The sequence below is a fragment of the Saccopteryx leptura genome, chromosome 12 (genome assembly GCF_036850995.1).
Source record: "Saccopteryx leptura isolate mSacLep1 chromosome 12, mSacLep1_pri_phased_curated, whole genome shotgun sequence".
Lineage (NCBI taxonomy): Eukaryota > Metazoa > Chordata > Mammalia > Chiroptera > Emballonuridae > Saccopteryx > Saccopteryx leptura.
In genome coordinates, this window is record NC_089514.1 from 49206289 (window position 1) to 49219858 (window position 13570).

The 13570-nt window shown below is 36.9% G+C and overlaps 1 protein-coding gene across 1 annotated transcript in view; it reads right to left on the reverse strand.

Annotated features, from left to right (window-relative positions):
- SEMA3C (semaphorin 3C) overlaps nt 1-8826 on the reverse strand; it is a 213074-nt gene extending 204248 nt beyond the window's left edge. Inside the window, exons 1-3 of the mRNA XM_066353947.1 lie at nt 8811-8826; nt 3994-4499; nt 1862-2001 (exon numbers count right to left, since the gene is read on the reverse strand). Of these exons, the coding sequence (XP_066210044.1) occupies nt 1862-1964 (103 nt within the window). The 5' untranslated portion in view covers nt 1965-2001; nt 3994-4499; nt 8811-8826. The remainder of the gene's footprint in view (nt 1-1861; nt 2002-3993; nt 4500-8810) is intronic.
- Nucleotides 8827-13570: the final 4744 nt, after the last annotated feature.

Below are 13570 nucleotides of genomic sequence, written 5' to 3' on the forward strand. Positions count from 1 at the left end.
GGAAACACTGAGGTTGCCGGTTCAAAACCCTGGGCTTGCCTGGTCAAGGCACATATGGGAGTTGATGCTTTCTGCTCCTCCCCCCTTCTCTCTCTCTCTCTCTCTCTCTCTCCTCTCTATAATGAATAAATAAAATCTAAAAAAAAGTTTAAAAAAAAAAAAAAAAAGACTTTTGGGAAGAATATTAGGAATTATAGAACTTTCAGATCAACAGCTTATTTTACCATACTGTATTCTACATATGCTATAAATTAAGTGGCTTTTATTTTGCAAAAATCTATTTTGAGTTTGAGAACATTTAAAATATTAGAGATGCCATATTTATAAAAGTCTACCATAACTTCTAGTCACTCTACACATAGCAGTTCCTGCCCTATATAGTACTGAAGTTTGGTTTTAAAAGATTATATAACTGAACTTCCTTAAAAGACAAATTACAACGGTCTCTTCAAATACAGACCTGATAAAATATCCCTGGTAACATACATATATATATAATATATATATTATATATATTATATATTTTTTAATACTTACCTATCTTGGATTAAGTTTAGGTTTTTAAAAGTTTGGTTAATTTTGATGTAATAGAGAGAAGAGGTTTAAAGAACTAATTATGAGACCACTACATTTTCCTATATACAGATTAAAATATAGAAAAAGAGAAGAGAAATTATACTGCTCTTTAATTCCTTTCTCTTTTATTAGCTATTTCATAGTTCTCAACTTAGGAGAAAAGGTATAAGCAGACTGTGAGATGCTTTAGTAATTAAGAAAAATAAATAAATAGGACACTTCAAAGGGTCTGTTTTCCTTTCTTCACAACTTAGCTAGATAACTGTGGGTTCTAAGAGGAATGCCTGGCTTAGAAGCTGAGGAAGCAATTAGAAACTTACACAATCTAAGTAATAAATAAGGCTCTTTCAAGCCTTATGATGATCTTGAAGGAAGGGAAAAAAGGACAGAGGGAGGGAGGGAGGGAGGGAGGGAGGGAGATATCCATTTGACTGATAAATGTCAGTCATACTGCTATTTGATATTCAAGAGAACAGAATTTCAAAGACACCTGCTATAAGGAAGATCATAGAGTATATTTTTCCTCAACTGAAAATGAAAATATGCCAAATACCACTAATGTTTATGCAGAGATAGAGTTAAAATAAGTAATAAAAATATAAGTGACTATGACTGGCAGGCTGATCTCCATATCTATTTCTTATTCCATCTAATTAACATGGGTTATGTGACTAACTGAAATCTATCCGTAAGTTCTTTGAACTATATACATTAAAGCTCATGCATACACTCAGCAAACCATTGCCTCAGAGGATCTCACAACTTCTGTGTTTGTAAAAGTTTGAAGTCACACCCACTTCCCTAAGCTTCTGAAGGTAATGCCTGTACACAGTAGTAAGCAAAAGCGTATTTTGAACTATTTGTTTAGTTCCTTTTCAATTACTTAGGAGACTTTCTCAACCTCAGGAAGTCCTTGTGGAAACAGAAGAAACATTATTGGAAAGACCAGTTTCAAGGCTAATGCTCAAAATTTATTAGGAAAATTTTTCAATAATTAAACCTACATGGGAGGTGTCTTGCCTCCATGTATACACACGCAAACACAGAAGATACTTAAAAAGGGGTAGAATATATATACTTCAAGCACTTTCATAAACAAATGCAGTTGAGCTTTTATCTATTAACCAGTAATTTAAAATAGTTATGTCATCCAAAACCAGCCTCATTTAAAAAATTAACCAATATTCAATAATACTTTATACTGTCTTTCATTTTTTAATACAGATAAGAAAATAAAAAAAAGAGTTAAATCACATTTTCCCAGAGTACTTATTAACTTTCTTACCATCAAATGTTAAAAAAACTCTTGCTTGGGGCTGAGAAGATCCTTTCACACAGATAGAACAAACAAATACTCCAACCAACACGCAAACTGCCTGGAATGCCATTTCTTCAGATTTTCAGGTTAATATCCGAGGAAAATACCTTTAAAAGAAGAGGTAATAAATTTCTTATATTTCATTTCACATTTAAGGTGCGCACCCACACCCACACAAATAAAACCAGTAATCAAGACAGAGCAAAAACCAGTAATCTAGAAAGAGCAACCTATTCACAAAAGGTATTTCTGAACTTTTACAGTCCTGCGAACAGTAGGAGGTGCTGTGACTTTGCTTGTTAGATGTGAAAATTTGGATTTAATTCATTTGGTCTGTAACTCTTCGCACAAGAGAAACTATTTCATCTTCCAAAATATAATGCTAACATTATATTAAAGTAGAACAAAGCAGCCAGGAAAAGTTACTGATACCCAAAGGATAATCCAATATTTAAACTCGATCTTCTAAAATTCACATTATGTTTAAATGACTTGAGAATGGTACTAATATGTATTAGTGGATGAAAACCTACGTTCTACCATGAATACAAGAGTAGTAGGAAAATCCCACATGAACACTCATGTGTACCCTCTTCCATACTCATTAGCTACTTTGGAGTAATTGTCTCTGAAATGATGTTTCTACATAAATCTATACGTGCTCAATCCCTGACCACTAAAATCACTTGAATCAGTTACCAGCCAATTTATACAGATGACCATGCAGCTGTTAAATGATGCAGATGAGGTAACCATGGACCGGTGCCAAATTCAAACCAATGACCTAGTGGTGAGCAATCCAGTGAACTCTGTATCCCTCAATGCATATTTAAAATAAATCAACCAGAAAGTGGCTGTCAAAATTCCAAAAGATAAATCAGAAAGACAAGTACTATTTGAAACTGTAGCTATAAAATTGATACACACTATTAATTAATGTATGACTTTCAAAGAAGATCAGGTAGTGTGTAACTCCAGATCTATAAGAGCATCAGTGGCCACACACAGGAAATAAACTCAGGACCGTAAAAAACACCCCATCATGTTGAGTGTAGCATAATTATACACTTAAATGACATGACACAGTTTAATCTCAAAATTAATTTTTATAGGTTACAATAATTCTGACCTTCAATATCATGTGGCTTTTAAAATTAAAATCTCATCACTAATTATATTCAATTAAAAATGCCACTAAAAATTGTAAAGACTGCTTCATTAATACAAAAGAAAGAGAACAATTAAACTGAACATATCATTTTAAACAAAAATTATAAGTTGATTTCCTAGGTGGTACACATGTTATGAGAGTTACAAACAAAATCATATGCTTCTTTTACCACACAGATGGAGGAAACCCTAGAGATGTTTGTGTTGGTAATTTTTAAAAGAAACAGTTTGTTCCTGCTTCCACAACCTCTTCACCCTGTCATCCCTAAATTAACTTAGAAGAAAATTGATTTTATGCAGTGATTTTCTCTTAGTAATTTGTTCCCTGGGAAAAAGCCATAAATATGCCTAACCTTTGTCTTTTTATTAAGGAGGCTGATAATGAGTACACATTGTTACATATAGCTTTTATCAGTATTTTATCTGGTAAGTCTTCCCAAAAGAGGCACTTGCCATAAATTGCATAAAATACCAAAGATAAAGTGACAGGTCAAATGAAGCGACTACGCGCAGCGATGTCATTTTAAGCCTAACCAGAGAAAAGTGACTCAAAGCAAAGTGTCTTACACGTGCCTCACATCCCCTATTTCTTATCTTCTTCCCTTTAACTCAGACACGTCGGCTGCTTGTTGTTTTCACTGCTGGTAGAAACACTTGAATAATATGCAAGAAACAGACTCCTTTAAATCCTCCAGCAATTTCGCCTTAGACGTCATTGAAATTCTCAACCTTAACTCTGCGCAGGTGTCATAACCTAAAGAAACAACTCAAGCCGGGCTCTCAGCAAGAGAAACAGTTCCCGGACAAACTGCATATGCTCTTAAGAAAATGTGCACACTTAGCACAGCGATGTGTGAAAAGTCGACACACAGACCCAAAAGTTTTATTTTGCTAAATTCGTAATGCCGAAAATAAAGAATCCAGCTTACCGCGGTGGGAAGAGACCAGCACGGAAAAATCAATTTGCTACTGGCTTAGCTCCGCGTGTGTCTCCAGCGCTTTTCCCAGAAGACCAGAATTTCTAGAGCGTCCCAGGGGTGAAGTTCTTTCTCTCCCGGTCCTCGGAGCTTCTTTGTAAAGGAATCCTCAGCATGGCAGCGCGGTGGCACCCGGAGCCCTTCTTCGCGTCGCTCAATCAAGCGCTCGGAGTGAATGGAAAGCGGCCGGGCGTGGGGGGCGAGCGCCGGGGTGTCCGATTACAGCGCCCGCGCGCGTCTCCCGCGGCCCCGGCGCGCCGCCCAGTCGGCTCGCTTCAGCGGCCAGGCGCGCCCGGCTGCATCGCCCGACGCCTGGCCCCACCCAGGGCGCGCCCGCCCGAGGTGGCGGGAGCCGCGGGCCGCGAGCCCGAGGGCGGGGCGGCCCCGAACCCGCTGCCGGAGGGGAAGGAATGCGCTGCGGCTGCAGCGCCAGCAGAGACTCGGCTCTCCTCCGCAGCCTGCGGTGGAATGAGCAACTCACAGGGTGTGCTCCAAGGTTTTGTTTGTTACTGGCAACTCTTGGAAGGTGTGCAAGCTTTGCTTGGCTACATAGATCAAAGTGCAAAGCAGTCTTTTTCTTCTTCTAATTCTTCTTTTTTTTTCCCCCAGAGAAGGGTTACTGTATCCTTTTAATGCAAAGAGATGCGTCTTCAAAAGAGCACGTGCCCTGTTCTTTTCCTGAAGCAAATTGTGTAAAATCGGTCGTCATAAAACAACAACCTCATCCCAGAAATTTACCTTTTTTAATGGGTATTGTTTTCTGTTGCGTTTCCTTCATCTAGGGAAGGCAATGATTCTGTTGACCTCTCCGCGCCAGCTCATTTCCAGTATCTTTCCCTCCCAAAATATAATTACGAGAAATTACTTCACGATTTTGTGGAGGAAGACTGTTGTGATTTGTGCCAGCAGATAGAGGCATACAGATATAGACATCTGGGCTATATTTCTAGCTCTACTTTCAGGTAAACTTGTTTAACTCTGGAACTGACTTTGATGTCTAAGTGAAAATTATTTCTCTGGACCATCATGATGTTGGAACAGCAGGAGAAATGAGCTTCCACACCAATAAAATGAGTAGGTACCGTAAAAATCACCATGAGCTACAGCCCAGCAGATGTCACTATACAAAGGAGCTGTTGAAGGCAATTGCTTCATCTTGATCCTTATAGTTTTCTTTATGAAGTAAAGCAGATCACTTAATTCTTAGAAATCGTATCATAGAAAATATTTGTGTGAGTGCAAAATCATTGCTAGACTAGGACAATTGAATTCAGTCTCAGGAGGGAGGAAGTGAAGATGTGATTAAGACATCTTTTCATGTGTCTAAGCACTCTATTGTGTCCAGTCTACATAGAACTGTGAACTTTCTTTCTGCATAGCTGAGATATGTAGGGATCACATCAAATAAGAATGCAAATGTATGAATTCAAAATTATATTCCAAGGCCAAGATTATCTGTAAACATCTAAGTTTATGAAAGAAACTTCTCATCTAATGGCTGTAATATTTTTTAAATTGTAATTAATTTATTTTTGTAATGGTTAGTGCAATAAAAATGTATGCAGCTCCCTGAGAAAAGTCTGTAATAGTGAATTGAACCCACCAAACATCTGGCAGTATTAAAAACCAGACACAAACATGTAAACCCTATGTACATTTCTCTGAAATACTTCTGAAATTGATTAAGACTCAAGTTATATACTGACCATTGTCATCTTCCTACAAATGTCTGAGTCAGCATTAACTTAAGAGAGAAGAAGAAATCATTTGAAGATTGCTGTGAGAATTAACAAATTATATAATTATTAATTTAGAAATTTGGAATCATTAGACCAGTGGTTCTCAAAGTGTGTGCCAGGGCGCACTGGTGTGCCCTAGAAGATTTCCAGGTGCACCCTATGGTATTCCAGAGAAATATGTGCCTGTTGGGGACCAAGAAACCAACAGGGTTTTTGGAGTTTAGATTTTTGGGGGACAGAGGTGTGGGAAATTGGCTGTAAGCTGACAGTCTGCCCAACCCCCCACCTCACTTGCCTGATTAGGTTGCAAAAGGCTGTTAAACTGTGGTGCTGGATTGTTTACACTACCCCCCATGTTCCCCTGAAAGACTGGAGGCAAGTTTCTTCTATCCTTTGTTTGGTGTCAAGTTAAGATGATATGTATGGTGAGGGTTTTGGTTTGATGATTAAACATAAGGAATTATCTCTTGAAGCCTTTTGGATTTCTATAAAGGAAGAAAAGCTTTGAACATTTTACTGCAATTTTCAACATCCTACTGATGTGAATTAGGATTTTCTGCCCTCAACACAATTAGGAGTAAAAATAGGGGAATTCTTCAATGTATGGATGAGGAAATGAGAGTTTGCCTTTCAAATATATGCCCAAACATTAAAGAAATCGCTAAGACACATCAGGCTCATGTTTCTCATAAACACAAGAATGAAAAACAACACATTTGTGCTGGGACCTGACGAATTTACTAAATCTTACTAAGAATGTATCTATATATATAAAAAGATAACTTTTTGTCGTTTTTATATTTTAACCCCTCTTTTTTATGATTTCTAAAAAGCATAACTCAAAAAATGTAACAAATGTTTTTTAATATCAGAATAAATTTAATTTTGTTGTATTTATTTTGTTTAATTACCATAAAAGCACGCTTGGACATATATTTTTTCGTTAATATTTGACTTAATTATTATAACATATTTCTCAGAAATTTGTATATAGTGCGCCTACAATTATTTGTAAGATTTTAAATGTGCCCCAACTTCAAAAAGTTTGAGAACCACTGCATTAGACACTGATTAATCTGAAAAATCCATGTAATGTAGAATATATTATACCTTTTTAATTTTAAGTTTCAGGGAATCAAGATGGAATGTAAGGTGACATGCATGTCAAATTGTGTATTTAAAAGAAAATTTATTCAATTTACAAAAGCCCAAAGAATTAGCTCAATCTCTCACAAGGCTTTTGAGACTATAACAAATGGCTTAATTAATCAGTCTATGAACCTTGTGCTGCAATTCCCTCTTGCCTGAATAAACTTTCCAATGTATTTAATTTAATGGTATTTACTTAGTACTGAGACTTTTAATGATATTTGCTTAGTACTGAGACATTTACCATAAGACATGCCTCAAAATGAATCATAAAAATATTGCTAGGCATTAGCCAAGGCAGATTCAAGGACAAGGACACAATTAGTGCTTATTGCCTGAAGCCTGGGCCACAATAGTGAAATTTTAAGGGCAAAATGTGCCCCTAATAAAATTTATCTCTGCTCCTGTTTCTCCAACTGCCTAGGAGCCTAAAAACACCTTAACAGATCAGGACTTACATGAGAAACACTGGTGGCCAGTGCCACTATTCTAGGATGCAGTCAGGCTCTGTCCTTACAGGTAGAAAACAGTATCAGCTAATTGAATAAGCTAGTCCAGGAAAGAGGGACACCAAATGGATCTATAAAACTAATGACACAATTAAAATTAAGAGCCCACTAATTACAAACTGTGACTTCATCAAAATGTCTTGGGGGAAAATAAGTTCAAATACTTATAATCACTTTCATTAAGATGTTAAATAAATTGCACACTATCTTTATACTGGTTTCTCTTCTGAATTACAGTGGCTTTATTTTTAATTTTGATATTTTTGATGGTCCTTTAAAAAGTCAGTTAAGTTAACTTAAACTCGGACTGATTTTAAATGATGTACCCATATTTTCTTTATGACTTGTGTGGCTAAGAATTCTCTTATTTCAAATGTAAATGTAAAGCCAGAAGGCAGGGCCAGGGCTACTATCACAGCAGCCCAGCCCATGCAGGTTTGCATTGGATTCGGACAGTCGGTAAAGAAACCATGGAGCCAAAAACTGGTGGGCCATAGCCTTTAATCCTACCTTGCACCCGGCGGGCAAGTAAAAATACACACTGGGCTCCAAAACCCAGTCACACTCAGTGCTCACAAAGCCACTGACTTATCCGAGTTTCCTAGAATCAAAGGTTTCTAGCTCACCAGACTTATTCTCCTCAGTTCCCCATCTCCTTCCTTATCCCAGATACAAACTCTACACAAACTGGCATCTCACTCAGCACTCCGCCATCTTGGCTGCTTCTCCTGGCCTCCTCCACGTGGCCTTTCTCTGTTCTCCTCTGCTCTCTCTTGCTAATCTCAGGAACCAAGAGCCAAGCTCCCGCTTCGTCCCCATTTTATAGTGTAGAAAACCAAAATCCCTTAATCCAATATACAAAACAGGGAAGTCTCTAATACAAAGTCACTTCTCTGAGGCATGATTGGATTGTACCACTCCACAGCAAACAGGGTGGGAAAGGCTTAATCCCAAAACCAAGCCCCAGGTTACAACGATCCCCAACACACATTAATATCACCTGGGCAACGGCCTCACGTGGGCAGCACTATCTTTAACAAAGTAAGCATAATACATTTTATCTGCCCAACAGTAAAGAAAATAGATTGTTTTCAAATTTTTCTCCACCATACATATGAATAAACTTTAACGAGAGAATCTTAATCTAGCAGAGATTGAAAATTGTCTCCTTATTAGTAATGATTATTCATAACAAAAATATTTGTCATGAGAGAATATATTCTATCTATATTCCAGACACTTTGTATATTATATGAACAACATTTTTAATGAAGTTAGTATTTTACAAATGGAAACACTGAAGTTTTTCCATGAAGTTACATGGATAGTAAATATTGAAATAGAAAAAGAAATTAAAGCATGACTGACTTACCGTCTTATCTTTTTCAATATGAATCTCAGCAATTGTTACATTTGTCTCCTCCCTTTCTTCAACTCTCCTCTCTCCTATCTTTCTTCTTTTCTCAAGTTGCCAGCCTTTTAAATTTCTTGAACTGTATCTTTAGAAAGTCTGTACTTCAAATGGTTATTTACTTTGTTTACTTGAGCCTTACTTCTTGGGTTTTCTTAGCTACACTGAGACCAAACCGGTTAAACAGGTCTGGTCTAGAATTGCTCTCTGCACAATTGATAGGCTTTAGTATTTCCTCCATTAAAATAATTCTTTATTTTTCAATAAGGTGAGTGCATCTCTACTTTTATTGTTAACTCATTGCTAATCTTTCCCTGACCTTTGATCTCTTTCTCTGTTGATATGACCTAGGCTGGGATTCTCAAATTGTAGGGTCTCTGACATTGAACAAAATAAACTGGTGACAATGGTTTCCTCTGGAGAGGAAAGCTGGCCAGAAAGAGAATTTTCACAGTTGCTTCTTTTTACCTTAGTAATTTTAAATCAAGTGAGTGTGCAAGCTTTTACAAAATTCAAAGTTTAATTCTTCAACATTTCTTTGAATACCTTTAAACATCTCAAACACAATAAGGTACCATATTTCCCAATCCATCCAAAATAAGAGTGTGCTGCAATATTTCAGGTGTGTAAGTAAAATAGGAGGAGTTTCAGAAGTAAGAGGCTCTTAGTCATTTTACTTCTTTAGTATGTGCATGTGACAAAGTTGTAAAAGAGTGTTGTGAACACTCACACTTCCATCATTGAGGTAAAATGTAAACTCTCTATTTGTTTTGTCCTTACTGGAATATTTATCGTGAAAACTCATTAAGGGCAGTATATGTCTTTGAGATCAACTATATAGAACTGCAGTTGTAAAGTAACCGATAGCATTTAATAAATAGTATTTGTTAGTTGAACATATGCATACACACCCACAGTCATACATTTAAGAAAGGCAAATTGCTTTTATGCATTTATTGTGTCTAAGGATCTTTTTCTTTTCACCTGGGAGTACAAAACGCTTTCCCATACCTATTCTCCTAGGAGACCCCTGAGAGGCCAGCGTGAGTGCCTCTGATTGTCACATGTAGGTAATGAAGCTCAAAAATAATAACCAGCTGGAGCAATGAATTTGGGGCTGTTAGTTACGGCTAATTGACTCCCCTCTTAGCCCCTCAAAATGGCTAAAGGCCTTTTCCATGTAATCTTCAGATTTTTACTATTTTTTATGGACGTTAAATGGTTGATGGTGAAGTAGAGTACTATTAAATTGTGTAAACAACAACTTTCATATCCTAGCAGAGGCATTCTCATAATGAAAATCATATGACAACCTCAGTCCTCTTCTATACCAATGATTTCCAGATAGAGACGGCTGTGTAGTAACTTTGAAAAGCATCAACTACTTATTCTTGCTTATTTTTATAGTTTATTTTTATCCTACTTATTTTGTGACCCATAATGCTTTGAGATGTCAATTGACATTTCCTAAGTTTAAAGGATACACAATTTTTAATTCATTGACAAATTGGCATAAGTTAAAAGATGCAACTCTCAGAGTACATTTCCATGAAGTGTTTTCCTTATGGACTGTGTCCATTGTAGTGGGCTCATTGAACTCTAGAACAGAAGTGTGCCAGAGGCAGTATGACTTAAAGAGCAGTGTTATTTAATAATTTTTAGTATTTATTTTCATTACCATAATATAATAGTTCTAAAAAGAAGATATAAGTATCTCCATCATGCAAACAAGGAAGTCAAGTCAGAAATCTGAGGCACCTTCTTGTAGGTAATAAATGAATGCCTATTGCAAAGTGATAGACTTCCTGCTTTGCACCAGCCTGGGTGTGTTAATCTAATAGTTCAGTTTATAGGAAAGGGAGACGGAGACCTCTATCTTTTTTTCCTAGGCTATTTAGGTGCTAAAAAAGGGTTTTTGTTATTGTTCAGCATTTAACACTTTATCTCACAGTTTTGAATTATAAATGCAGCCATCTTATCTTGATCATGAAACCCTGAATAGTTTGATAGCAGAATCACTGTGTAATCTCCTTTTTATCTTCTAGAATAGCTAGAAATAAAATGCTTAATGAACAGCCTTGACATACTGATGGAGAAGGATTTCAGGAAATGTGAGAACAAAAGAAAGAATAATAAATTGGCCGGACAAAAGGCCACACAATCATAAAACAAAAATTCATATAAATTCTGTGATCATTCATCCAGGTACACTTATAATTTTATAAATTAATTCTATTCTCTTCAAGTGACTAGTTTGTTACTTATGTGAATAAAGTAAATACTAATCCAGAAATAAATTTTCATAGTGGATTCAAGTCTAGTAACACAAAGTTCGTCAATATTAAGAAAGATCAAGTCTGATTTTAAAATTACAAGTCACAAGTTACCTGTTATGCCAGTTGTCACCAGGGGTACTGAAAAATCTTTTGTTCATTCATTGAAAATCAAGTTCCAATTAATTTTCATGGCTCATCTGTTCCCTTGCACCGACTATTTAGGGTTAATCCGTCATCTCCTCTCTCCAGCATCTGAAACTTCATATGCATCAAATGTTTTACCTTGTAGTTCTTTGATTGCTCCATGCCTTCTCACACCTCTTTGGTTTCGCACAAGCTGTTTCTTCTGTTTTTTTCCCCCATCTCATCCAACTGACAAAGTCTTTCTCATTCATTGAGATTCACCTCAAAGAAATTTTTCTATAATCCTAGGCAAAATCAGTCAAGTACTGGATGTTAATTTAGACTGGTAACTTTGTAAATTTTGATATGAAATATATTTTGAGTTATATCTCTGATACCTAACTTACTAACTATATTATTTTGAATATTGCTTTATTTCCAGTTTTAGTTTTATTTATAAAATCAGAATTATAACAACAACCATCAGGTTGATTGGTTAATTAGATACAACATTCCCATAAATTTGTTTAGCTCTTGGCTGTATCTCTTATTGTTACAATGTGTGCAACTTTGGCCATTGAATCCCAACTGCTACAGAGAGGGACATAGGTAGGAATCTTTGATCTTTTGTAGTCAACAGTGTAGTTGCAGCTGTCGCGGCCATGCACATGCAGGTTCCTATTAGACTCAGACAGACAGTAAAGAAACAGTGGAGCCAAAAAATGGTGGGCCATGCCTTTATTAAAGTCTCACACGTGCTGACAAGCAAACACACGGGGAAAACACTTCCCTCTTCATTCAGAGCTCCCAAAGCCCTGACACATTCTCTGGTTCCACAACCAGGAGAATCTTCTCTGGTTTCTCCTAGAGTCAAAGGCCTCACCAGTCTCAGAAGAGCTCACCAAAGCCCCTCAGCTCTGGTTCCCAATCCGCACACCTCTTTCTCTGTCAACATGGCTTCTTCCTCAACACCTTGCATTCTCTCCTGTCTCACTCTGCAAACATGGCTTCTTTCTGCTTCTCTTTCTTCTCTCTCTTTTCAAAACTTTCTGGCAGGAATACCTCTCCTCAAGCAAACATTAGCAAAATAGTGGCCCTTGCCCAAGCAGGAAGGTAATTTGCAATTTCACAGACCACATATACCTGGCGCTGCCCAGCCCCCAATGCAAACTATAAGCGAGCAAACATAAAAATCATATTTTACAAACTTATTTGTCCAACAAACAGCAAAGCCAAATCTTGACACATAATGATTGCTGGATAAATGGTTGTTTAATTAATTAAACTAAATTTTTTTCACTAATGTTTCATAGACATTAAAGGCCTAAATATAATGTTTAATTGTCACTGATAGTGTTGCATTCAAACACATGCAATTTCCTATAGGCTTCTTAACTAACCACTTTCCAAAGTTCATAACATTACTCCCAAAGGTAATTATGTTTGCATTTTCCCCTTCAGGCCATATTTGAATTTTAATTTGAGTTTGTAAAAACTGAGGGAACATTTGAACTGGCTTGATTCTTGATAATAAACTACTATAGGAACAGGTGGTATGAATTAATTTTTAATTCTTTTTCCATTTTAGTTTTAAAATTAAAATTCAGGAAATATGTTTTGAGTTCTCTGTTCAAAAGTTAAAACAAGATTATCTGACAATCATATTAAAATAAAAATGAAAGTGTGATAAAAAGAAACAATAGTAGCAGCAAATCTTGTGTGGAAAGGGAAAAATTATCTATTTCTAGAAATTAAATGTAATTTTATTTCTCTCATATTTCACTGTAGAATTGTTTTATTCTAACTTTCTTCTACCAAGGTCTTAACTTGAAGCAACAAAAATATAATCTTATAAGAACTAAGTTTTCTACTAATTGTATTTTCATATTGTAATCTGTCAATTGTGTAGATTTCCATCACAATTCTTTCTTTATTTTTAATGTATCTATCATTTAATATAATCTCATATATTAAAAGTCTAGAATTATTAACAATATGGTTTTAAAAACCTGCTTTACTAGCCCTGGCCGGTTGGCTCAGCGGTAGAGCGTCGGCCTAGTGTGCGGAGGACCCGGGTTCGATTCCCGGCCAGGGCACACAGGAGAAGCGCCCATTTGCTTCTCCACCCCTCCGCCGCGCTTTCCTCTCTGTCTCTCTCTTCCCCTCCCGCAGCCAAGGCTCCATTGGAGCAAAGATGGCCCGGGCGCTGGGGATGGCTCTGTGGCCTCTGCCTCAGGCTCTAGAGTGGCTCTGGTCGCAACATGGCGACGCCCAGGATGGGCAGAGCATCGCCCCCTGGTGGGCAGAGCGTCGCCCCTGGTT